This window comes from Canis aureus, chromosome 3, assembly GCF_053574225.1.
Source record: "Canis aureus isolate CA01 chromosome 3, VMU_Caureus_v.1.0, whole genome shotgun sequence".
Lineage (NCBI taxonomy): Eukaryota > Metazoa > Chordata > Mammalia > Carnivora > Canidae > Canis > Canis aureus.
The window spans coordinates 31,977,315-32,001,637 of record NC_135613.1 but is presented as its reverse complement, the minus strand read 5'-3'; the positions used below and the strand labels follow the sequence as shown (position 1 = coordinate 32,001,637).

Sequence of the window (24,323 nt, the reverse complement as noted above, 5' to 3'; positions counted from 1 at the left end):
AGATGTGAACTGTAGAGCCCTTTGCTGTGTTTTACCAAGGGAGAGTTGACAGCATCCTAAGTAGGTGAGAGATGGGCTTTCAACAGGTTTCTCTGTGTCCATCCCTCTGGAGATGATGAGTTCCACGACCATAAATCACCGTCCACTTGGTTCTCCAGGCTCACCCCAGAGCCTAGTACCAAGGAGGTACCAGGAAGCCTCCGTGGAATGGGAGTGTGAGTACCCAGTACCAGAAGCCTGTCCAGGTGAGGAGTGAAGGCTTGGCGGGCCTGGAGTCCCAGGTCAGAGGTTGCCCCCTGGGTGGTGTGGGGAAGGGGAGGAGGGGGCTTGGCGGGGAGGAGCGAGTGCAGACCCGAATCTGGGGTGCCCACGTGGTGCCCAGGTGAGGTCCTACAAACAAACGCCGGTGTGGGCCACGTGGAGGCAACCAGGCAGCGACGCGACCGCTGAGGAGCGGGCAGGGAGGGTGTTCAGAGGCGCTAATCCGGATCAAGTGCAGCAGTTATGACGACCCACGGAGGTGTGGACTCAAAAATGAAGATCGTGGGGCAGCCCGGGTGGCTCAGCGGTTTAGCGCCACCTTCGGCCCAGGGCCTGATCCTGGGGACCCGGGATCGAGTCCCACGTCGGGCTCCCTGCATGGAACCTGCTTCTCTCTCTGCCTGTGTCTCTGCCTCTCTCTCTCTCTCTCTCTGTCTCTCATGAGTAAATAAATAAAATCTTAAAACAAAAAACAAAACAAAAATGAAGATCGTGGGCGACGTGGGCAAACGCAGGGTCCTCGTCCCGGCCAAAGAGTCAACCGGAGCAGAGGCAACCGCCAGCTAGTGTAGACAGCGGGATCTGGGGTTCGGCACGGGGAGGAGGGCGGCCGGGGCCAGGGAACCAGCGGGGCCGGACCGTCCTCGTGACGCTGGCTCCGCGGCTCAAACCTCTCGGACTCGAGCTCGCCCCGGGTCCCGCAGCGCGCGTCCGCGCGGACTGCCGGAGTTTCGGTTGCGTGAGTCTGGGATGGGGCAGTCCCCACGGCCCGCCTTCGCAGCGGGCTCCCGGGCGCGGCGGCGGAGGGGCCCCCCCGGGGAGCGCGGCCCCGGGAGCCCACCTCGCCGAGGGGCCAGAGCGCGGGGCCCGCAGCGCGCCGCCTCCCGTTGCCGGGCAGAGCCGGGCCGCGCGCGCTTCCATTGGCCGCAGGTGGGCCGCGCCCCGCCCGACAGGTAGACCGCCCCGCGCCGAGCCATTGGGTCGCGGCCGCGGGGACCCCCGGGGATTGGCCCAGGTGGCGGCCCCGCCTCGCCCTCATTGGCCGCAGGTGCCACCGCCCCCGCCCCGGGACCGCCCGTCCCGCCGATTGGCCGCCCGCCGGGCCCCGGGTCGGCCATATTCGGACCCTCCGCACCCCCCGCCCCCGGGCCTGGCGCGGGGAGTCCGTGCGCTCCCGTCGCGCGCCCCCGCGGGCCGAGCCCCCGCCCGCCCGCCCGCCCGCCGTCCAGGTTCCGCGGAGGTGACCGGCCCCGCGCCCTGGGGCCCCGCGCCGCGCGCGCCCTTCCGCGTTCCGCCGCCGGCCCCACCTGGCGCCCCGGCCGGCCGCCGGGTGCCCATGGCCCGCGCGCTGACGGCTGACGGCTGACGGCTGACGGCTGACGGCTGAGGGCTGACCGCGGCCGGCCGAGCGCGCCATGCCCAGCAGGACCGGCCCCAAGATGCACGGGAGCGGCTGCCGCGTCCGCCTGAAGGCGCACCACAGCGGGTGAGCGCGCCCGCCGTCGGGGCCCGAGCGGCCGCCGCTGCGCGCGGGAGGGAGGGGGCGCCCCGGGCGGGCGGGGTCGCCGGTGGGGGCCGCGCCGGACCCCCGCTCCCCGGGTCCGTGCGGCGCTGGCGCGGCGCTGACACTGCCTCTGCGAAGGTGGCCGGACGTGAAGGCCACGGACCTGTGAGCACTGAAGTTCTTGTCACATGAAAACCGCCGGCCGAGCTGTAAAAATCCGGGTTTCCTAGGCGTTTCCCAGTTTACCCGGCCGGAGGGCTCGGCGGCACGATCCCGGGGAAGGTGAGGGGCACCGGGCAGCCCGCGGGCGCGCCCACTGGGGCGGGGCGGGGGCCCCCTAAGTCCCTAGGCGCCGCTCTGTTGGAGCCGATCTTTCGGACTCTGATCCGCTCCGCGCCCGCGCGGCGCCCTGGACTCGATGTGCCCGCGGTAAAATGGGGCGAGCGGGCACCGCTCAGGGGTCAGAGGCCGGGCGCGCCGGGCCACGCCCGGGAGCGCGCACCCTCCGCCGCCGCGGGGCAGCCCTGCTGGTGGTGCGGGGGGTGGCGCGGCGCCCGCGGCCCGGCCGGGATCCGGCCTCAGCCCCCAGCGCTCGGGGGCAGCGAAGACCCTGCTGCTGCGGCTGCTTGACGCCCGTGGTCTCCCCAGAGGTGCGCCTCCTGCTGCATCCTCCAGATTGAGGAGGAGCCTGGGGCTCTTGACTCGGTGAGGGCACCTCTTTTGGGGTCTCAGGTCACACCTGTCCTGTGCCTTCTGCCATGGTCATCTGGGTCACCTGGCAGAGTGGGTGACAGGGCTCTGGGGAGGAGTGATTTCTGGGGGGACCGTGGCCAGCCCACCTGAAGAGGTCTGCCTATGGACTCATGCAGGGCCAGAACAGGTTGGCTCTCTGGCTGGTGAACCCGGTGGAAAGCCTGTCCCCATATCTGACAGTCCTCTTCCCAGCCAGGAACTGTGGGATTGAGCAATAAGCCGCTTTGTGAAAAATCAGAGTTGGTCCTCAGGGTGAGGAAGTCCACACCCCAGCCGCTTGGCCCGGGGTGGGTGGAGATGGGACCCCCCACCCCCCAGCCCCCCAGCCTGCCCCCAGGCTGGGCTCAAGGAAGCAGTGTCAGGCACTGGGTGGAGGGGTGGGGGCAGGCAAAGTGGACTGGAGCCTGGGAGTTCTGGAGGGAGCCTGCTGCCCCCAGCCCTGCCCCCTACTTTGGCCCCTGGAGAGTGCTTTGGTTACTGCCAGTAATGTGACCTGTTGGGTTTGGTTCCTGGGCTGATGAGGCGTCCACTCATCCTGTTCTCTTCCTCATCCCCTCCCTCTTCCTCCTCCTCCTCCCACACTCTTCCTTTCTCCCTTGGTGGTAGGTAGTACCTGGACTGTACTGAGGTTCCTGCCTTACCCCTGCTCCCCACTCCCTCCTGCTGCCCCTGCCCTGGTCCCTCCCCCAAGGGGCTCACTTATCCAGGCCTCCAGGGTCCTGGTACTCCGGATGGACTATGCTGCCGCCTGGCTGCTGGGAGGTTGTTTTGGACAGCGGGGCCACAACAGAAGGTCAGACCCATTGAAGATGTCATTGTTAAAAATAGGGAGCCCCCAAGTTGGCCTTTGGAGGATGTGCCGTCACCAGGGTCTGAGTGGGGTCCAAGCAGGATGCAGCAGTACCGTGTTTTGAGGGTATTTCCAGGTAATGAATGTACCATGGAGGTGGAGACCCTGCTTTGCCAGATTGAGTCTCAGCCCTTGTCTAACTAAGCTCACAGAAACAACCACATGGGGGTCTTCCTCTTTCCAGCTCCAGTCTGGTCTACTGTTCACACCATCAGCTTTGGGGGAAGGTCTGATGAAGCCAGTGGGCTTGAACTGGACGCACTGTCCACCCCACCTGTACCCCTCCTATGTGACCTTTTGAGTGGAATTTGAACTTGATGCCTGAGCAAGTGCTTGCCCGGCTTCCACAGTCCATGCTTTCTGATACCCCCACTTCTCCATCTAGGCACATCTAGGCACAGGATAGATCTTTCCTTTCTGTGCTGGGGCATCCATGAGACTGGTCAGTAGTTCTGTTGAGAGGCCTGTAATATTTTGTTTGCGAGAATTTTCATTTATGTAACCAATAACTCAATCAGTAGTATTTAATTTGATTTAAATGTGCTCCTTGGTGAAGCATGTCCATCCTCTTTGCCCTAGGGACATCCTGATCACCAGCCTAGATGCAGCAATGACCTTCGAGGAGCTCTGTGATGAAGTGCGAGAGATGTGCAGTCTCCGTCAGGGGCACCCGCTCACCCTTAAGTGGGTGGACAATGAAGGTAGGCCTGGGTCATGTGTCTGTCAGACTATAAATCTCTAAATCTTCTGTGTGGATGAAGTGAGATCAGCCCCCTTAAAATGATGGCATTAAGCTAGTTAACACCTGTCTTTGGGGTCAGGATGCTGGAAATCACTTATTGGAGTGGTTACTGGAAAGGAAGCTGTGTTTTCGGGGGTCGGGAGGGAGGAGAGTCCCCCGCAGGGCAGATGGGGAAGGGGCGGCAGAGGTCTCCCGGTCCCCCTGGGACCAGCTCTGGCCATCTTTCCCTGTTCTTCCGTTCTGTCCTGGGCTTTCCAGTGGCTGATTTGGAAGGATAAGTCTTTCTTATTTTCATCTTGTCAGGGAAAGGGGGAGGGTAAGTTGCTCGGGCGCCAGAGTCCTTCCCTCCCTGTCCAGCCTTCTCCCTCTAAGTCACACAGGCGTCTGAGAAGGCTGGGGATGGGAACACAGTCCAGCTGGCTGCAGACAGCATAGGGGAGCAGCAGTTGGGCCCTGGTGCAGGGGCTCTGTGTGTTTCTATGTTCCCATCCAGGATGGGGGCAGGGAGCCTTTCCTTTCATCTAGGACCAACCTAAGAACACCCTTATCCTTGCCCAAGCCGGGAAGATTGGCAGAGTTTAGCTCTCTAGGTGGACTTCTGGGGGCTCTGGGTGGACTCCTTCCCTCCTGCTGTGGGTCCCTGGAAGTCAGACGTACTTCCAGGCCCAGCCAGCTGTTCTTGGATTCCCCCAACTCTGCGGTGGGTGCCTGGCCGGGAGCAGCCAGGCTCTGCCCTTCCCTACTTGAATTGTACTCCTTTGCCTTAGGCCTCTGGCGGCCTCAGTGATGTCTCTTGCCCTACCTAGGTGACCCCTGCACTGTGTCCTCCCAAATGGAGCTGGAGGAGGCCTTCCGCCTGGCCTGTCAGCGCAGGGATGAAGGGCTCATCATTCACGGTCAGTGGTGGCTGGAGGGGAGGAGTGGTCTCCTTGTGGTCTGGGGAGATGGGAGATGGCCTGGGGACTGGAAGCTGCGTGGAAGATTGTGATTTAAAATCTTAGGATTCCAAAAAAATAAAATAAAATAAAAAAAAAATAAATAAATAAAAACAAAAATAAATAAATAAGTAAATAAATAAATAAACAAAAATAAGTAAATAAATAAATAAATAAAAATAAATAAATACATAAATAAGTAAATAAAATCTTAGGATTCCAGGGCAGCCCTGGTGGCCCAGAGGTTTAGTGCCGCCTTTGGCCCAGGGTGTGATCCTGGGGACCTGGGATGGAGTCCCACGTCAGGCTCCCTGCATGGAGCCTGCTTCTCCCTCTGCCTGTGTCTCTGCCTTTCTCTCTTTCTCTGTGTCTGTCGTGAATGAAAAATAAAATCTTTTTTAAAGAAAATCTTAGAATTCCAGATAATTTAATGATGTTGAATCTAGTGCAATTTGGGTTTGTTTTTGATCTTATATTTTATTGACCCAAATAGAAGTTGCTGTAGCTGATAAAGTCAGAAAGGCTCCTTCTCTCTGGAATACAGCGGCCTGGGTTCTGGGTGCTGGTCCTCGTCCCCATTCTCTGGAGGCTGGCTTCACTGGGTGCATCAGAAGCCTGGGCTCTCTCATTGGCTTCTGCCTTTTCAGAATGTGAAAGGGTCCCAATCCAGAGTGTATGAGGGCAGGCAGGGCAGGGGACTGTGCCTGGATCTGCACGGGGTGGCCGTGACCCTGCTGTGTTGTCTCCTGGCTCACAACTGTCCTCAGCTTGTTAAGCTCAGAGCTGTGTCATAAATTGAGTCATGAGAAATAAGAATTGTTCTGATTTCAGTATAGTCTAAAAATTGGGAGTTTCAGCCTGCCCCCCAGCACTCGGGGTTCTGTAGGGTGTCTGAGTGTAGTTCTGACCAGTGATGTCTGCATTCACTCTTGTGCAGCCCAGGCTTGTGGCTGGGGGTAGGGTGAGTGGGCAGGGACGGACGATCCCAAGCACTTGACCAGAGCTCCAACCCAGTGGTTTTCTGCGGGCTCCTCATTTTTCCTGGTGCAGGGCTAGGAGTTGGTTACATTTCCAGCTTCTGTAGCTCTTTATGTAAATGTGGTTTACACTAAGGACCTAGCCTGGCCCCGCTCCTGATTATGGCAGTGAGTCTTTCAACACCAAAAGCTCTGATGCTTTAAAAACCCCGTTTTATTTTCTACATTAAGGGAATGGTTGCTTCAGCTAAGTTTTAATACTTTTTAAGCTTCTGTTTTAATAATCTGTTATGGAAGCCCAGGGTATATTTTAAGATACTTAATTTTGAACTCTACCTTGAGTGCGAAATGGAAGCTAATGTGCTTTCAGAAGTCCATTCTCCAGGTAGGTGCAGCTCCTGACTTCCCATGTTAATTTACTGCCCACAGAAGGAGCATTCTGGGGGCAGCTCTGCCATTGAGGTCCCCCGATGGCTTTTCCCCCTGTGTTTTTCACTGCATTTTGAAGTCCTTTAAAAGGAGATTTGACACCAGCTTCCTTGGGCTGCCAAAATTTTGCCACAGGGAGCATCTCCTGAGAGTAGGTGTATCAGCAGCAGAGTTTGTGTGACGGTTCATCGGGGTAGCCTGCCTGGCACAGGGCCTGGCACAAGGATGCACCAAATGACACACTGCTCTTTCTCCTCTATCCAGTGTTCCCCAGCACCCCTGAGCAGCCAGGCATGCCGTGTCCAGGAGAAGACAGTGAGTACTGCTGTTTTCCTATGACTCGTGTTGCATGTTATGGCTTGAATTCTGATCTGTTATGTTGGGAAGGTGGAGACGGGCACCTTTAGTGGCCATGGCTTAGGAGCGGTTATCCTTGCACAGAGACCAGAGGCAGAGCAGTAGTGGATAGTGTGACCTGACGTCGAGTTTTCATGGTGTGCTTGCCTCTGCCTGCGTGTGAGTGCATTCTGGTTAACAGATGCTGCCTTTGGGGCACTGGCTTGGTGCCTTGGCGCCGTCAGGAAAAGTCCCTGAGGAGGGAAGGGCCCAGTCTGGGACAACTGGATGCTGCTCCCAGGCATTTGCCGCGGCTATGGCCACCCCAGACCTGGTTGTACACTGGCTCCCAGGGACAAGGTAGGAGCCTCCACTCCATCTCCACGTGGGCCTGTTGTAGGGGCTGAAGTCCCAGGGGCCATCGGACCCCAAACAGGTCAGAGAAGTTTGTCCCCCTGTGTCCCCGAGGGCAGATCACCCAGATGGGGCTCACCAACCACTTGGACCCTCTGTTGGCCTGGTCCTGTGCTGTCTCTGTTGTGTGAGTAAGGACCTTGGGGCAAAGGTGGCTTCTTGCTCCGCCTGGGGGACCTGGCTCAGCCCCTTCTCAGCAGGTCCCTGGGATGGGCTCTGGGCTAGCCTCTTGTTACTGAGGCAGGTGCCTCTGCCTGGGAGCAGGTTCTGGCAGAGGCTGTGCCTAGTTCCTGTTGCTTACCAGGCCTGGGGGAGATGGTAGGTGGGCAGGTGTCTGTGCATGCATCTAGGGTTTAGGAAAGCAGTGTGGCTGAAGGTAGGTTTGGGGTTCCTCAGCAAAGAGAGAGCAACTGGCAGTTGGGGCCTGGCCTTGGGGCTCCCACAGAGAACAGGGGACCCTGAAGGGGCAGCCAGCAAGGCCATGAGAAACGTGGACTATAGACTCCTGGTGGGAGTCATACAAGGTGGTCTGAGGCTGGAGCTGCCCCCAGGCAGGCTGGACATGCTGCCGGGGTGAGCTGATGTGGTAGTGGACGTGAGGGGTGGTTTCGGGGGGAATGTAAGGAGGCACAGGGACTGGTGCTTCCCTTGGTGCTGCGCGGGCATTACAAGCCTGGGTAGGGTCAGTGGGAGCCCCTTGGGAGGAGATGACAGGCCAGACAGTGACAAATGCCGGGGTAGTGGGGGCAGAAGCTGCACTGAGCGGGTAGTGGGAGAAGAGCTGTCCATGGAGAATGTTCCAGCAATGGCGCCTCCCGGCTGTGGGGTCTAGACAGGTGCACCTGGGCCAGAGCAGTGGATACTTGTGTGCTTGTGTGGCTTTGCTGAGCGTGGGACCTGGGAGCTGCCAGGGTGTGGGTCCAGAGAGGTTTGTGGGGTGGGACATGCAGTGGGCTCCAGAATAGACAGGGTGGGCCAGCGAGGAGCAGACGTAATAAGAACTGCCTGCAGGGGCCTGGACTCACCATCACACCAGGCCTTCTGTGGGCTCATCAGCCTCTGCAATGCAGGAAGGGGTCTTGGGTCTCCGAGGCAGGTAGAAGGGGGAGTGGCCCGGCACCGATGGTGTCACTGTGGGGGAATGTCGGGAATGTGGTGAGCTTCACCAAAGTGCCATCCTGTCTTGGCCTGCAAGTGGGTCCTTGAGATGCTTACCAGGGGCCGCCCTGAGGCTTTCATGACTACTCAGTATTGTTGACCGTTCTCCCAGGCCCTCAGAGGTGGCAGGTCCTGGGGAGGGGCTGAGGGTGGTTGACAGGTGCTGTCACTCCCTGCCCACAGGTCCCAAGCACCGTGCACACAGGGGAAGGGTGGCCTCATCTCACTGGCCAGGGGTGTGTGAGCAGAATGCCTTCCTCACGAGGGGGCTCCTGGGCTCTTTGTAGGTGTTCTCCCCAGTATTTTACTCTTGTGGCTTGATTTTAAGGCTAATCTTGGACGGTCAGGGTTAGTGTGTTCTGGTCACTGATGGCCATGGTGAACAGGCATGCTGTGTGGTCCATTTTTTGGCTTTGAGCAATGTGCCTGATGCCAGGGCTGTGAGAAGGATCAGACAGGTGCCATGTGAATGGTGCCCTTGACCTATGTCAGGACCGTGTGAAGAGGGCTGGATGGGTTGATAGACTGGCCGGAGATGGATAGGCAGTAGAAATGCAGCCCCATGGTGGCACCTGGGCACGTCCACCTGTAAGGGCCACCTTGCACCATCTGGGCCTGTGTCTACTCTCAGCAAAACACCTTCCAGAACATTCTGCTCAGGTTGTGAATATGAATTTAATCGGTTTTATAGTTTTAAAAAATTATATAAAGTGGGGTGCCTGGGTGGCTCAGTCAGTTGAGTGTATGACTCTTGGTTTCAGTTTGGGTCATGATCTTGGGGTCATGGGATCAAGACCCACCATAGGCTCTGTGCTCAGCAGGGAGTCTGCTTGGGGTTCTCTCTCTCCCTCTGCCCCTCCCTCGTGTGCATGTCTGTGTTGTATTCTGTCTGTCTCTGGAATAAATAAATCTTTAAAAAATTTGTGTAAAGTACACATAACAAAATTTAATATTTAACCACTGTAAAGTGAATGATTCTGTGGCACTTAGTATACTCATAGTGCTGTGCAACACCGCCTCTCCCTACTTCTGGAACATCTCTGGAGAGGAAACCTCACATCCATCAGCAGCCACTCCCCGTCCCGCCTCCACCCAACCCCCAACAGTCTCTGTGGGTTTACCTGGTTTGGATGCTTCCCATAATGGAACCCTAGGTGTCTTTTACTTAGCATGGTGTCTACGGAGTTTACACCTGTTTTAGCATGTGCCAAAACTAAATTCCTTTCTTTTCCAAATTTTTTACTGTGGTAAATTACATCTAACATAAAACTATCTTGACCATGTTTACATGTACAGTTTGTTGATATTAATTAACATTGTTGTGCAACCATCACTACCGTCCACCTCCAGAACTTCTCTCATCTTATAAAATTGCAGCTCTGCCCCCAATAAACACTAACTCCCAGCCCCTGGCTCCCACCCTCCCACCTTCTGTGCTGTGATTTTGACTACTCTGGGTACCTCATATAAACGGAATCAAACTGGATTTGTCCTTTTGTGACTGGTTCTTCTACTCAGCATAACGTTCTCTGGGTTCATCGATGTCGAAGTGTATGTCAGGATTTTCTTCTAGGGTTGAATAGTAAGTATTCCATTGTACATATAGACTACATCTGGTTTCTCCATTCTTCCGTGGATGGACACCTGGGTTGCTTCCCTGCTTTAGCTTTTGGGAATCATGCTGCTGTGAGCATGGGTGTGCAGATATCTCTTCGAGACCCTGCTTTCAACTTCTGAGGGGTACATACTCACAAGTGGAACTTCTGTATTGTGTGGTAGTTTTTTGTTTAAGTTTTGGAGGAGCCTTCCCACTGTCTCCCATAGTGGCTGCACCAATCTGCATTCCTACTAGCAGTGCATGGGTTCCTGATTTCCCCACGTCCTCATCCTCACTTGCAGTTTTCTGGCCATACTCAGGAGTGTGAGGTCATCTTTCCCCTGCAGTGCCAGTTTGCATCTCCCTGATGAAGAGGGATGTCAAGCATCTTTTCCTGTGCTTATTGGCCATCTGTATGTCTTCTTTGGAGAAATGTCTGTTCAAGTCCTTTGCTCATCTTGGAGCCGATTGTTAATTTTTTTTAATACTGGGTTTTGGGAGATTTCTTTATATTCTGGGGTTTTTGTTTTTTAAAATATTTTATTTATTTATTCATGAGAGACCCACAGAGAGAGAGGCAGAGACATAGGCAGAGGGAGAAGCAGGCTATTTGCAGGGAACCCAATGCGGGACTCGATCCTGGGTCTCCAGGATCATGCCTTGAGCTGAAGGCAGACCCTAAACTGCTGAGCCACCCAGGGATCCCTATATTCTGGGTTTTAATCCCCTATCAGTCATATGATTTGCAAATATTTTCTCTCATCCTGTGGGTTGCTGTTTTCCTCTGTGGATCATGTCTCTTGATGCACATAATTTTTAAGTTTTCAAGTCCCATTTGTGTGTTTTTGGTTTTGTTGCCTGTGCTGTCACATGCAGGAAATCATTGTCAAATACAATGTGGTGAAGTTTTATCCTATAGTTTCTTCTCAGAGTTTTATAATTTTAGGCCTTACATTTAGGTCTTTGATGGATTTTGGGTTCATTTTTGTATATGGTGTGAGGTAGGGGTCCAACTTCATTCTTTTGCATATAGATATCCAGTTTTCTCAGTACCATTCGTTGAAAAGACCAGCCTTTCCCCCACTGAATGGGGGGGAATGATTTGAGTGCCCCCGTCAAAAATCATCTTATGGGGGTGCTGGGGAGGATTGGTTTCTGGGCTCTCTATTCTCTTGGACTTCATATGTTTGTTTTTATGCCAACTTCACATTTTTTTGGTTACTGTAGTAAGTTTTGAAATCATGGAGCGTGAGGCCTTTAGCTTTGTTCTTTTTCAAGATGGTTTGGCTGTTCTGGGTCCCTTGAGATGATTTTTAGGATGGGTATTTCTATTCCTGCAAAACATATCATTGGGATTTTGGGATTGCATGGAATCTGTAGGTTGGTTTGGGTGGTATTAACACCAAGACAGCATTATGCCTTCTAACCCATACACATGGGATATCTTACTTATTTTTGTCACATTTCATTTCTTTCAGCGTTTTTGTAGTTTTCAGTATGCACATCTTTCACCTCCTTGGTAGGTTTATTCTTAAGTATTTTATTCTCGATGCTATCGTAAATGGAACTGTTTTCTTAATTTCTTTTTTGGGTTGGGTTGTTACTGCTCTTGTATAAAAATGCAACTGATTTCTGTGTGTTGGCTTTGTGTCCTCTTTTGCTGGATTTATTAGTTCTGACAACTTTTTTGTGGAATCATGAGGGTTTTCTGTATCATCAGCAAACAGAGATCATTTTACTTATCCCTTTCTAATTTGTGCTCTTATTTTTTTTCTTGCCTAATTGCTCCTGCTAGAACTTCTACTACAATGTTGAATAGAAGAGTGAGCATCCTTGTCTTGTTTTCTAAGATCCTCCTGATCTTGGATGAAAAGCTTTCAGTCTTGCACCACTCAGTGAGATGTTTGCTGAGGGGTTTCATACATGGCTTTTACTCTGTTGAGGTAGTTTCCATTTGTGCTATAATGGGATGTGTATAGGGTTTTGTCCTCAGTTTCTGGCAGAGCTCCTAAATTCCCTGGAGTCTCTTGGGTGATGGGAGTGTCTTTTGTCATTCATTCAGAGTCCCTTTGGAACACACTTGTGTGTGTGCTGATAAGGTACTTTAGGGTGGGGCCTCTAGATAGCCTCAGGATGGGGTGGTGACCAGAAAGACCTTGTTGCCTGAGGATTGGAGGTGCCAGCCCTCCCCGCTGACCTGTGCGGAGAAGGGACAGGCTGCAGGTTGAATCAATCTTCCCTGCGAAAGAACCTCCCTAAAACCCCAAAAGGAGCGTTCACAGAACTTCTGGGTTCACGAACACATGGAGATGCGGGGAGAGTGGCTTGTCCGGAGAGCGTGGAAGCTCCATGCCCTTCCCCAGTACCTTTCCCTACATGGGTCTGTTCCTGAGTTAATCCAGCCACTCTAGCAAATTAATCACACCCAGAAAGGGGTTGTGGGAATGTCCAGTCTGTAGCCATTGTGTCAGAAACACAGGTGACAACCTGGATTGGTGACTGACCTCTGAAGTCTGGGAGGAGGGAAGGCCTTGTAGGACTGAGCGTTCACCTGTGGGATTGGATTCTATCTCCAGGTAGAGGCCGGGACAGAACTGAGTTCATTGTGTGTTGGTATGAGGGGGAAGAGACACATAGTGACTTCTGTGCTTTGTTGAGTATTGTTTTTTGTTTTGAAAGTTGAGTAACTTTTTTATCAAAATGATATGGGACTACATTGTAGTCAGGAACTCTGCCATTTAGAAATTCTGTAGCAACTTTAGCCTTAGGTCTTCCAACACCTTTAGGCCTAAATAAAAGCTACTTATTTATGCATTTGTTTGTTTGCCTTTTTTAAATTTTTATTTTAAAAATTAATTAATTTATTATTTTTTTAATTTAATTTACTTATTCATGACAGACACAGAGAGAGAGAGAGAGAGGCAGAGACACAGGCAGAAGGAGAAGCAGGCTCCATGCAGGGAGCCTGATGCGGGACTCGATCCCCGGTCTCTAAGATCACAGCCCGGGCTGAAGGCGGTGCTAAACTGCTGGGCCACCCGGGCTGCCCAAATTAATTTACTTGACAGAGAGAGAGTGAGCACAAGCAGGGGGAGTGGCAGGGAGAGGCAGAAGGAGAAGCAGACTCCCCACTGAGCAAGGAGCCTGATGTGGGGTCCATTCCCAGGACCCTGGGATCATGACCTAAGCCAAAGGCAGGTACTTAACCACCTGAGCCACCCAGGTGCCCCTGCTTGTTTGTTTTTAGAGTACACGCATATGAGCAGTGGGGAGGAGCAGAGGGAGAAGGAGAATCCCAAGCAGGCTCCTTCCCCATCGCAGAGCCTGACTCAGGACTTGATCTCATGGTCCTGAGATTACAACCTGAGCTGAAATCTGGAATCAGATGCCCAACCCGACTGAGGCATTGGACACCCGCAAAACTGCCTATTTAGATTGGAAATATTTGTACTATTTTTGTAACATGAATCTGTCTAAACCTAGACAGTGACTAGTCTGGTCTTCAATGACTAGAACTTGACATGCGTCTAAGAGAGACTGGAGAGGTTCAATGCTTGGCTGGAAGTCAGGGTGTGTGAAGGGTCCAGGTTCCTCAAGGAATTCCTTATTGGGATCCTTATTACTCCCTTACTTCTACGGCTTTGGGAATGATTTTTCTGCAAGTCACGAAGTTAGCTGTTCGTGACTGGTCGTGGTTCAGGTTGCAGTTTTGGAGTTGGCTGTCACAGCTGCATGCCCCTGGCCCATGACCCCTGCCCTGTGGCCCTAGACCCCAGAAGTTCTGATTGCTGTGCTTCTGGATTCATGTGTCTCTAAGTTTGCTTTATTTCCCCTGTGATTCCTCCTTTGATCCGTTGGTTGTTCAAGGCTGTGTTTAATTTGCAGACCCTGGTGACTTTTCTAGTTGTCCTTCTGTCATTCATGTCAGACTTCATCCTGTGGTGGTTGCAGAAGACACTTTGTATATTTATCTTTTAAAATCCAGTGAGACTTGTGGCCACTGGTGTGGGCTGTCCTGAGAATGGCCTGTGAGCTCTCGGGAAGAACATGTGTGCAGCTGTCCGGCCGTGTCAGTTTATTGTGCTGATGCCATTGTGTGGATTTCCTGCAGCTCGCTTATCCGTTTGTGTATCAATGGACCCTTGGCTGTCCCCATGTCCTAGATTGTGTTAATCATGCTGCTGTGGCAATCATGCAGGTTCGAGGGTTCGAAAGTACTAAACGAGTAGCCTGGTTTTGGCCACACCATAAAGTCTAATGGAGTTTGTTTATGTTGAGGCATCGCCAGGATAAACGATCAGTGGGGCCCCATGAGGCCAGTTTTGGGCCCACATGAGCTGACCTCAGCTGGCCATGTGCTGCCCATCAGGTGTGAGCGATGGAGGTGACCATGCGTGGAGATTCAGCTGGGAGGCCGGGATTCCTGCTATCAGCAGCAAGGGCCCCATCGGAGCTGGGAGACCCAGGAGGACCCCTCCCACCAAGTGGTAGTACATTTCCAGGCATGCCAGGACTGCACGTGTGACATGATAAGGAACTGAGAATCCTGGCAGTTTGGTGGGCCAATGACTCTGTGGGAACCCAAAGTGTGGCACACCTCTGGTGGCTCTAGGTGGTTGGCTGAAGCACAGGAGTAACATGGCAGCTCCAGTGTCTGCGGGAGGTGCACCTGCTGGCTCCAGGAGGAGTGTGCCAGGCAGCACAGAGGGCTTTGTGGCCTCATGGGTCCCCTCCAGGCCACGAGGGCCTTGGGCCTCACCCCCTGCCTTTACCCCCTGTGTGCACAGTCTGTTCCCAGCTGTGCCCATCCCCAGGCTGGCCATGCTCTTCGGGGGTCCTGGTGCACACTGCAGACATTTTCTTCCAAACCGCTTCTCTGTCACGTGCCTTTTAATGCCTCAGGTCACACGGAAATGTTAACGTTTGAGGTTTGCATGTTCAAATCTGTTAATATTTTCCTTTCTGGCTACCCCAAAGGGTAGAAAAAAAATGTTTCTTGCATTTTAGTCTGGAATGTGAGTCTGTGTCTGGGATAGTGTTGGCCTGGTGTCTGGTGTGACACAGTCTCTTTGTCTTGAGTGGTCAGAGCTCTTGGACTCCACATGCAGCAAACCCAAGACTATGTGTTCTGCCGGGCCCTGCAGGGAGCCTGCATCTCTTCACCTGTAAGATGCAGCAAATGCCTTACTTGGGGGCTGTGGGGAATTGATAATGCACTGCACACACCTGGGCCATGGCCCCCGAAACAAATAACAGAGCAGTCCCCTACACTGGTGGTGTCACTGGGTGGATGGGGTGGGGCTGGTCTTGTGAAGGAGAGACCCAGAGAAAGGTGGCACTTGGCAGTGAGAGGGGTCTGAGGTCTCTCCCTGACCTCAGTCTCTCCCTGACCGTGGTGTGGTTCCCTGACAGTGTCCACCCCTGGGTCTGTAGCAAAGGGCTGCAAGCTCAGAAGAGTGTTGCCCTGTCTCAGTCTGGAGGCGTTTGTCCTCTGATATAGGATGCCTTCCAATGCTCCGCTCCTGGTGGGGGACACAGGCCCCTGTTGGCACTTTGCTCCAACTCTCTTCTGCTCTGTCTTCACATGGCGCCTCCCACGTGTATGTCTGTGACTCCAATTCTTGCCTGCAAAATAGGAATAATGGGATCATGTATAAAATAGTGTTTGCAAGGGAGTGCTGGCGGGGCTCACTCAGTAAAGCACCCAACTCTTGATTTCAACTCAGGTCATGAGCTCAGGGTTGTGAGATTAAGCCCACCTGTGTCTTGACACTCAGCATGGAGTCTGCTTGAGATTCTCTCTCTCTCTCTCTCTGTCTTTCGCCCCTACTCATGCACACGCTGTCTCTCAAATGCATAAATAAATATCTAGAAAAAATACTTTGCAAAAGCGCAGAGCAAATGGTTAATCAGTGTGTCTCTAAAGGGCAGCTGGTAGCACTTACAGGGTAGCAGACCTAATGCAATTAATAAGAGGGGTCCCCACCCTGGCAGTGAGAACGGCTCCTACTACCTGGTGCCTCCGTGATGGTCCTGAGGGGGCTTCCTGGAGGAGGAGTCTCACCTGCCGGCAGGACTTTCCACATGGAGCTGGATGCAGGCCCTGCAGCCAACTCTCCCTCATTAGTCCAGGCATCTCTGTGCCCCTTCTCCTAGGCTTCGGGAACCCTTGGTGGGTGGCTGCTGGCCCTGGCAGCCTGTGGTGGGGCAGGGTGGCCCCACCCCCTCAGCTAAGGCCCCCCCTGGCCTCCCTGTGGCCTGTGGTGAAGACTCAAGGCACCTACCAGGGCAAGGGTAACTGTACAAAGGCTGAGCAGGGACAGTGGAGTTGGTCCTGAGAGTCCATGGAGAACATAGAAGTCGGGGGGGTTTGGTGGCAGCAGATCCTGTCTTCAAAGCAAGCAGTGTCCCAAAAGGCCATTGAAATCTGGCACATCCTGTGCTCTGTGGGCCTGATCCTGGCCTGTCTTCACACTTGGGTGACACAGATGCCCCTGGGTGGGCTGGTGGCTGTGGGATCAGCTCCCTCGGGAGAGGTGTCCCATGTTCTACTGCACTGGCAGCACCCAGCACACTACAGAGGCCTATCTGGTCACCCAGGATGGCTGTGGGGGTGGGTTCTGGGGCTGAGCCCAGCATCTGGGGAAGGATGACCCCAAGAAGTGGGCCTTCTCTAGCTGTGTGGTGTCAGGCAGGTGGGTGCGGCTCCCTGACTTCCCTTCCCTGTAGGGGGTCTGTGGTCATAGCCACTTCATGGGGCTATGTGGACATTAACAGCGTTTCCAAGGGCTCCAGGGACATGCTAAGCACCCAGTGAGGCCAGCTCACCCCCACCGCCAGCCGGGCAGGTGTGTTGAAGGGCCGGTGGTGTCATCTGCATGAGGAACGAAGCAGAGCTCTAGGGTATGTGGAGCTTGGCCTGGGGGCTGAAGCCCTCAGGGAGCATCCTCCAGGCCCCGGTGGGCGGGTTACCTTGGAATCCTCCTGAGATATGCCTATTTTTCCTTGGTATTTATAGGTATGTCTATTGTTTTATTTAAAATCTAGTTTCATTCAGCTTTGTCTCAAATTACTTGCAACAAACTGGAAAAGCTAGTTATCCACCCAAAATAGGCTTCCATTAAAATTAGCAATCTGCCAGTTTAGCCTGGGTTTTCTAGAGTTCTTTGAAACTGGTGTTTTGCTCTGCATTGGACGTGCATGCTCTTGGCTGGAGGTCAGGCTTGGGCCATAAAGCTCTTGGTGGGTGAGGCTTTATGGTGGACCTGGGAGGTGTTTGCCCTTCCCTTTGGGTGCCCTGGAGACATGGTGGTTCAGTTACTTTATGATTCTGAAGTCTCAGTCAGGGGTCTGCAGACATTCTGGAAAGGCCCAGGTAGTAAATGTGTGGTCTGTGCTGCAGCAGCTGCGCTGCTGTAGTCAAACAAATGGGCCATGATAAACTTTATTTCGGGCACTGAAATTTGTGAGATTTGTGTTTCGTGCGATTTCCACGTGTCTAAGAAATTACAAGCCATCCTTAGCGTGTTGCTCAGGGCACCAAGCCCTGCTGTTCTCCAGCCCTCGCTGCCAGTGGCAGAGCCTTGGGGCCCTCGGCCTCTACCTGTTATATTCTCAAGACACACGGTGTGTGAAATGCCCTCGCACAGCTGGTTGGCTGCCGGGCAATTGGAGCTCTGAAGTGACTTTAGGCCCCGCTTCAAACAACTGAAGGAGCTGGAGCTTGAACCCAGAGCTTTGGCCTTGACTCTGTGCCATGCACAGGAGCGAGCACAGATCTGGGGGCCTGGCACCTGCTTATAGGTGATGCACAGTGGTGGTTCAGGCCAGGAATGTGCCTCTCCCTGGCCCATAGCAGGCGTATGCTGGAGGGTGGGGTAGCAGTTTTGCCTAACCTCCCAGGCACCCTGGACCACGTAGGGTCAGCGTAGGTCTGGGACTCCAGGAGGCTGGACGAACTCCCCGGCCTAGGCTGCTGGCATCTCTTCCTTGGAATTGGAGGGAATTGGGTTTGGGCTCTCACCTAGCCACAGTGGCTAGAACCGTGGCTTCTCCCTCCCTCCCCTTCTGGGTCCCTGGCCCCCAGGCCTTGGAGCCCATGAGTCTTTGTGCCAGCCCCTTCTGGGCCTCTGTGGACACAGGCTGGAGGTCGCTTGCACTCAGTGGCCGCTGCTTCCCCACATCCCATGCGGGGGCCTGACCTGGCCCACTGGGGTCAGTCTCCATGGATCCTGCACTTGGAGGGCTCTGGGAATGAGCCGCCTCCTCTTGGCCGCTGCCCTACGTTCTCTTCCAGGACCGTCCTGATGCAGAGATGCTTGTTTTCGTGTGACGTCAGCTCCTCGGTATCCAGGCCGTGTTTTAGTTGCTGCCTCAGCTGCCGGCTCCCAGGGGAGCCGGGTACCACCCGGCCTGGAGACATGAGGAGGCAGGGATGTGAGAGGCGGGGGACGGGCCGGCCAGCCTTCCTTTAAATATCTGCTCCTCGCCTTTGAGCGCACCCTGCCCATTGTGGGTCCGAGGGGAGTGGAGGGCAGTGTCGGCTCACTAAAGGGAAGGAAGATGCCTCCCTGCACGCCCACCGCTCCGTAGAGCATAAAGAACCCTGTGCTGAGCAGGCGGGAGAAGAAAGCCCGGTGAGTAATGCACATCGCTCGTGCCTTCCTGCCTGGGTGCAGGCCGAGTATGAGTACGCGGCGGCGATGCTGCCTGGCTGCTGGGTCCAGGGCAGGGGCCTGGCCGCAGCCTCAGCGCCGCGTGGATGTGCTGCCAGCCGGGGGCAGGGATGCAGCCACGGGGCTCTGAGCCGCGGGGTGGGGGTGGGGGTGCAGAGCGGTGAGAGGCTCTTGTTTCTGAGGTGACAGATTTTTAGCAAAACAGGCCCCAGAGGAGCGAGCAGAGTAGCCGATGCGGGGGTGCCGGAAGGAAATGTGTCCCTGGGAAGCGAGGCCTGTCAGCGCGGCTGGGCAGCCGGGGGACACCAACCATCTCATGCTTATCCAGCAGCCGGGTGCGGGGGCTCTGGCTGAGGGCAGTGTGGCGGCGGCGCGTGCCGGTAGGGTGACTGGTCTGCCGTGGCCAGTGTGCACGCGCGTGTGCCCCGCTCGCTCCCTACTCTGCATTGCTGCAGGCAAGGGGTCCAACGAGCTGCGATGCTGCAGGCAGGAGCCCCCGGCCGCGAGGCTGGTGGCAGCAGCCCGCACCTGCTCCCCTGCACCGAGCTCCGCAGAGCTGCCGCCGCTCTGCGCGCCTCTGCTGGTCCTGGCCCCGTGTCTGCGTTGACGACAGCGTCGTGTTGGAGTCTGGGTGGCACGGCTGGTGTTGACGTGCCCGGCTCACTCCACCGGGGTCCACGGGTGTCGGTGATGAGCGTGGTGCCGGCGTCCGGTGTTCTATTCTGAGATGGTTGGAGGTAGACCCAGATGCGCCCGGGGGCTGCTTGGTGGCTGGTGGGGATGTGGGAATGTGGGTGTTTGGTGACGTCCATTTTGCAAGGTGTTTTTGTAAAAAAAACAACCACAGTAGACACCCCCCACCTTAGGCTGGCAGGCGGCTGATGCCCTGGGTGGACGGGCTGCCGGGATGGGTAGCCCCTGGTGTGGATGGTGCTGGGGTGACCCAGAGGCCTCTGAGCCAGCCTGCCCCTCCCCCAGGAGCAGGAGGGACAGTCGCTGCTCTCTGCCGCCAGCCTGGGTCGCAGGGCTAACGCGTTAGTTCTGGATCCTTGAATATTATGAAATCCAGGGTGTGCTGGTGGGTGCGTGGGAGAGGAGAGGAGCGGGGTGTCGGCTCACGTGTGTGCTTGCCAACGAGGAGAAATTAGCTGTGTCATAGTTTCTTGGGATGTCTGGGACATCTTGGCCTCTTTCCTTCCATGTGGTCACGCGCTATGAGTGCGTGGCTGATGTGAACCCTCACGGTGCTGCTACGCTGCCGGGCTACCCTGAACACGGGCCTGGGCAGGTGGCTTCTGGGCCTCAGGGCTTCGGCAGGGCTTAGAGCCCCACGCGGGGACAGGTTGGGAGAGCGAATCCCCCAGAAAGCCCCACTGTGTGTTGCTGCTGTCAGGTGCGGCTGTGGCTGGGTGTCACCTGTGTCTGTGTCCCGGTCAGATCCACATGGAGTCTCCTCTTCCTCCTGTCCTAGGGCGTCAGCCACTGACAAGGTGCCGTCACAAACTTCAGAGCCGCTGACAGTTATGTAAGGAGTTGTATGTACTGTTTGCCCAACTCTGAGGTCCCGCTAACCTCCCAGACGTCACATCCAGGGCCGCCTGTCATCCCGTCGGTCACACGGAGCAGCTGAGGGCCTTGGACAGTCCCAGACCCCCAATGGATGCTGCCCTCAGCCCCTCCCATCGGGGTCAGCATGGTGGGAACACAGGGTCATCTGTGGTCCTACCAGAGACTCCTGCCCCGAAGCACCCCCCAGAGGTCTGTTTGCTCCCTCTGGTGTAGATGTGGTGGCAAGGGCTGCATTGCATTTGGCATTTCTGACCACCCAGATGTGGCACAGTGCAGCCCATGGAGGTCAACGCATTGGGCCGAAGCTCAGGTCAGCAGGTGCCTGGGGTCAGGCTCCAAGATCCAAAGACGAGGCAGTGGCCGTTTCCTTGACTGACCAGAGGCTGTTTTGAGGCTGTGCAGGGGTAAGGGGGGCAGCCCTGAACGGCTGCTCTCCAGAACCGCACCAGGCCCGCTGAGGGTAAGCCTCCATGCCAGGTTTGATACGTCTTTGGTGTTTACATTCAGAGACCATAACCTCCTGTGTCTACCCCCCTTGTCTGTGGTGAATGAGGATTCTAGGGGCTGGGGTCTCTAATCCATGCTGCCACTGGGCCTTTGCTTGTGCTGTTTCCTTCCTCTTGCAGGGTGAGTGGCCCTGAGGATCACTGCCCCCACAACCACTACTCCATGAGAGTTGGATGGCACGAAGCAGGCCCCCTGGACGTGTGTGGGGCTTTATGGGAGGAGCAGAAGGGCTTTCTCCGAAGCTGTCTGAACCAATTGCACATTCAATGTTCACATTGCTTTTGGTAATAAAGTTATGGCACAGAAGACAGCCCCACAAATCCCCCACAGGTGTATTTGGAATAGCAGTTTATTTTTAGGATTATCCTAAGTAGGTAGAGTAAGGCACCTCATCTATGACTGCTGTCTTTTCTGTTCAGTGTCTCTGTGGCTTCTGGGCTGACCTAGTCAATTCCATCCACCTCAGGTGACTGTGAGCCAGTGGACAGGTCTGCCGTCTCCCTGGGCGAAGTTCAGAGTCAGGCAAGGCAGGAATGCCATGTTGATAACTAATAAATCCTTTTTCGGAGGTTATTTCTAAGGTGCTGTAAGTGCAATCAGACAGATGTGCTTCACATTTGGTGCATGCACACTTACGGGGTGAATGGGAGATTGTGCCCCAATGTCCGTGTGGGTGGAGGGGATCCTGAATTTATGTTTTATTTATTTATTTATTTTTTTGGTTGAATTTATGTTTTATTGCTCAGTTTGGTGGTTAGAATGTGTCTGAGGTTTTTTGTTGTTGTTGTTGTTGTTTTTTTAAGTTTGCTGCTTGTTTAAGCTTCTCCTAACGGGAAATTTAAAAACATCTGATTTGTAACAAGATGGAGCCTCGCGGTGTGTGCGTGTGTGAAGGGCCTTGGGTGGGAAGCGGGTGGTCAGCACCACATGGGCTGTCTGTTCGCTCAGCCCCACACAGCCCCGTGCCATGCCTCCGAGTACTCATCTGTGAGATGCAATTGTAGAGGAAACTGAATAAAGTCATGCTGAGCATGGACAGGCTGGGCATGCCTTGTCTTGGTCGGGAAACCATATCGTTACTGCTAAATGCTTATGTATCAAGTTTGCGTTGTACATTATTTTCAGATTTTGAATTTGATTTTGAGCTTGACATGTTTATGTTTTAAGGTATTGAATACTTCCATGTGGTTTACGAAGAGAGAACAGGTGTCCCTGCCCCTTCCTCCCCTCCAGGAGGGGCTCACTTCCCATCCGAGTGGCTCTTCTTGGCATTTCCAGATTTCTAAATAACGCACCTATGCTGCAGCTTCTAGACTTTCCTGTTTGGGATGTTACCTCTTCCCCTCTGTCTCTGGAATGGGTCAGCTCTCTTTTTCTGCTCCCAATATAGGGTTAGGTCAACTTTTATTGTTTAATCACTGAGTGTTTACATTATGGCGGATTGGAAAAATATTCACAAGCCATTAGCATTACATTTTTTTTTTCTTGTACAACTTTTAGTTTTTCTTGGGGATAATAATTGCCTTGCTTTCCCCACCCCTTCCTTGGCATTTCTAGAAGTCTTGTCTCAAATTTGCCCAAAATTTTTCCAGGAGGGCAGCCCTTCCCCAATGTTTGCACCACATCCCTCCTGGTGCCCCCGGGCCTCAGCACAGTATATCCTGGGCCCTTGTGATAGTTTAGCTGGTTATAGAAGCCAGACTGGAAACAGTTTGCTCCCCCCACCCCGCTCCGAGCATTTTAAAAGGATTGTACCCATGTCCTCCAGCCTCCCAGAAGTCAGGGACCATTTTTATTTTTGTGTGTGCTTTATTTTCTCCTGAAAGTGTTCAGGATCTTTTTTTTTTTTTTTTTTTTTTTTTTTGTCTTTATTGTTTTCAAGTTTCATTGTGATATGTCTTGCTGTGGCCTTTCTTGTCTCTTGTGCTGAGAAGTTACAGTGCAGGAACTGAAGACACTGGGCATGAGATGCTTTTGTTTCTTTTTTTTTTTTTAAAGATTTTATTATTTATTTATTTATTTATTTATTTGAGAGAGAGAGGCAGAGACACAGGCAGAGGGAGAACAGAGGGAGAAGCAGACCCCACGCAGGGTGTCCAATGCGGGACTTGATCCCGGGTCTCCAGGATCATGCCCTGGGCTGAAGGCGGCACTAAACCGCTAAGTCACTGGGGCTGCCCTGTTTCTTTCCTTGATGGTCCCTTACCCTACAGTTGTCACTTTCTAGAGCTACCATGAGTCATTTGTTGGCACCCCCCCGACCGGCCTTTAATTTTCTTGTCTGTTTTCCACTTCTGTTTCTTTTATTTTCTAGGAGATATCTTACATTTTTCATGTCAAAACCATCTCTTATTTGTTGTCTTTTTCTTTGTTTTTCATTCTGAGAGCTCTTTCTTAGGCTTTAAAGGTTCCTTTTTAAAATAGTGGCTTGGGGGCCCCTGGGTGGCTCAGGCGTTTGAGTGTCTACCTTCATCTATCTCCAGGTTCTGGGATCAAGTCCCTTGTCAGGCTCCCTGCTCAGTGTGGAGTCTGCTTTTCCCTCTCTCTGCCATTCCCCTGGCTCATGCTCTCCCTCTTTCTAATGAATTAAAAAAAAAAAATAGTGACCTGCTCCTGTTTTAGAGGTGGGAGATCACACTGTTTCTTTGAGGTTATTAACTGTGGCAAGAGGCCCCATGATATAATGTAATTGTGCAAGTTCTTAAACACTTGTGGTTCAAGGCTCCCCACTTGTGAGCTGGTGTCACCCTCACTATGCCTGATGCAGGATGTACTGCTGTTGTCTCTGTCCAGTGGTGAGAATGGCACCTGAATCATGGAGAGGTCAAGCAGTTTTCCCAGATCATAGCCACGTGCTGTGGAGCTGGGGTTCACCCCCTGGGACCTGGGCTTGAGTCTGTGTTCTTTGGCACAGTGCACGGTCCCCACTCAGCCACTTACCAGCCATGTGACCTTGGTCACAGCCATGTCCACCCTGTGGTTCAGACCCTGGGAAGTGGGGTGCTGACCATGGGCATGGCTCCCATCACTGTGAGGACCATGGCATGGTCTGAACTCGGAGCAGCAGTGAAGAGGTTAGGCCATGCGGTAGTGCTGTGGAGTGAGTGGTAAAGTCATCTTCTTTGGTGTTTCCTTTGGCCCTTGACACGGCTCTGTTTCTACCGGAGTTCTTTTTCTCAGTGGGCTTTGGCCTAGGAGGATTTCCACAGCCTTGGGCAACCCTTGGTCATCTGCCTCTGTTGACACATGGGGCACCACAGAGCTGGTGTACATTGCAGTGTGGTGGCCAGGGGAGTGTTCTGCCTGGGAAGGGGCTGGGCTGTCCCAGCCCTGGGGAAGGGAACTGCTATCCCCCCAGGCTGAGTCTTCATGCCCCCAGCTGCACTGGGTGAGGTCAGGGCTGGGAGCCCACGCTGTGGGCACCTCACTTTCTGGTGCACAGAGCCTCTGACTCACCGGCCTTTGAGGGATCAGTGCTGCTCAGACCCCTGCAGACTGCCAGACCATCTGCTTTCCAGCTTCTGATGTGGTGCCGCTTGCTCTGTGCTTCTTTTCTCATTGGTGTTTGTCTCCCTCTGACTTTGGTCTTGGGAAGGAGTATGGACCAATAGTTGTG

The 24,323-nt window shown here is 54.0% G+C and overlaps 1 protein-coding gene across 5 annotated transcripts in view; it reads left to right on the top strand.

Moving 5' to 3' along the window:
- The first annotated feature begins 1,651 nt into the window (after nt 1–1,651).
- PRKCZ (protein kinase C zeta) overlaps nt 1,652–24,323 on the top strand; it is a 100,756-nt gene continuing 78,084 nt past the window's right edge. The window contains exons 1-4 of one of the 5 annotated variants that reach the window (XM_077891575.1): nt 1,652–1,747; nt 3,948–4,069; nt 4,917–5,006; nt 6,716–6,766. In XM_077891575.1, the coding sequence (XP_077747701.1) occupies nt 1,677–1,747; nt 3,948–4,069; nt 4,917–5,006; nt 6,716–6,766 (334 nt within the window). In that variant the 5' untranslated portion in view covers nt 1,652–1,676. Of the gene's footprint in view, nt 1,748–2,032; nt 2,048–3,947; nt 4,070–4,916; nt 5,007–6,715; nt 6,767–18,307; nt 18,593–18,839; nt 19,012–19,220; nt 19,369–24,323 lie in introns of those variants that run through there. The other 4 variants (XM_077891576.1, XM_077891581.1, XM_077891577.1 and 1 more) reach the window with 4 other exon arrangements.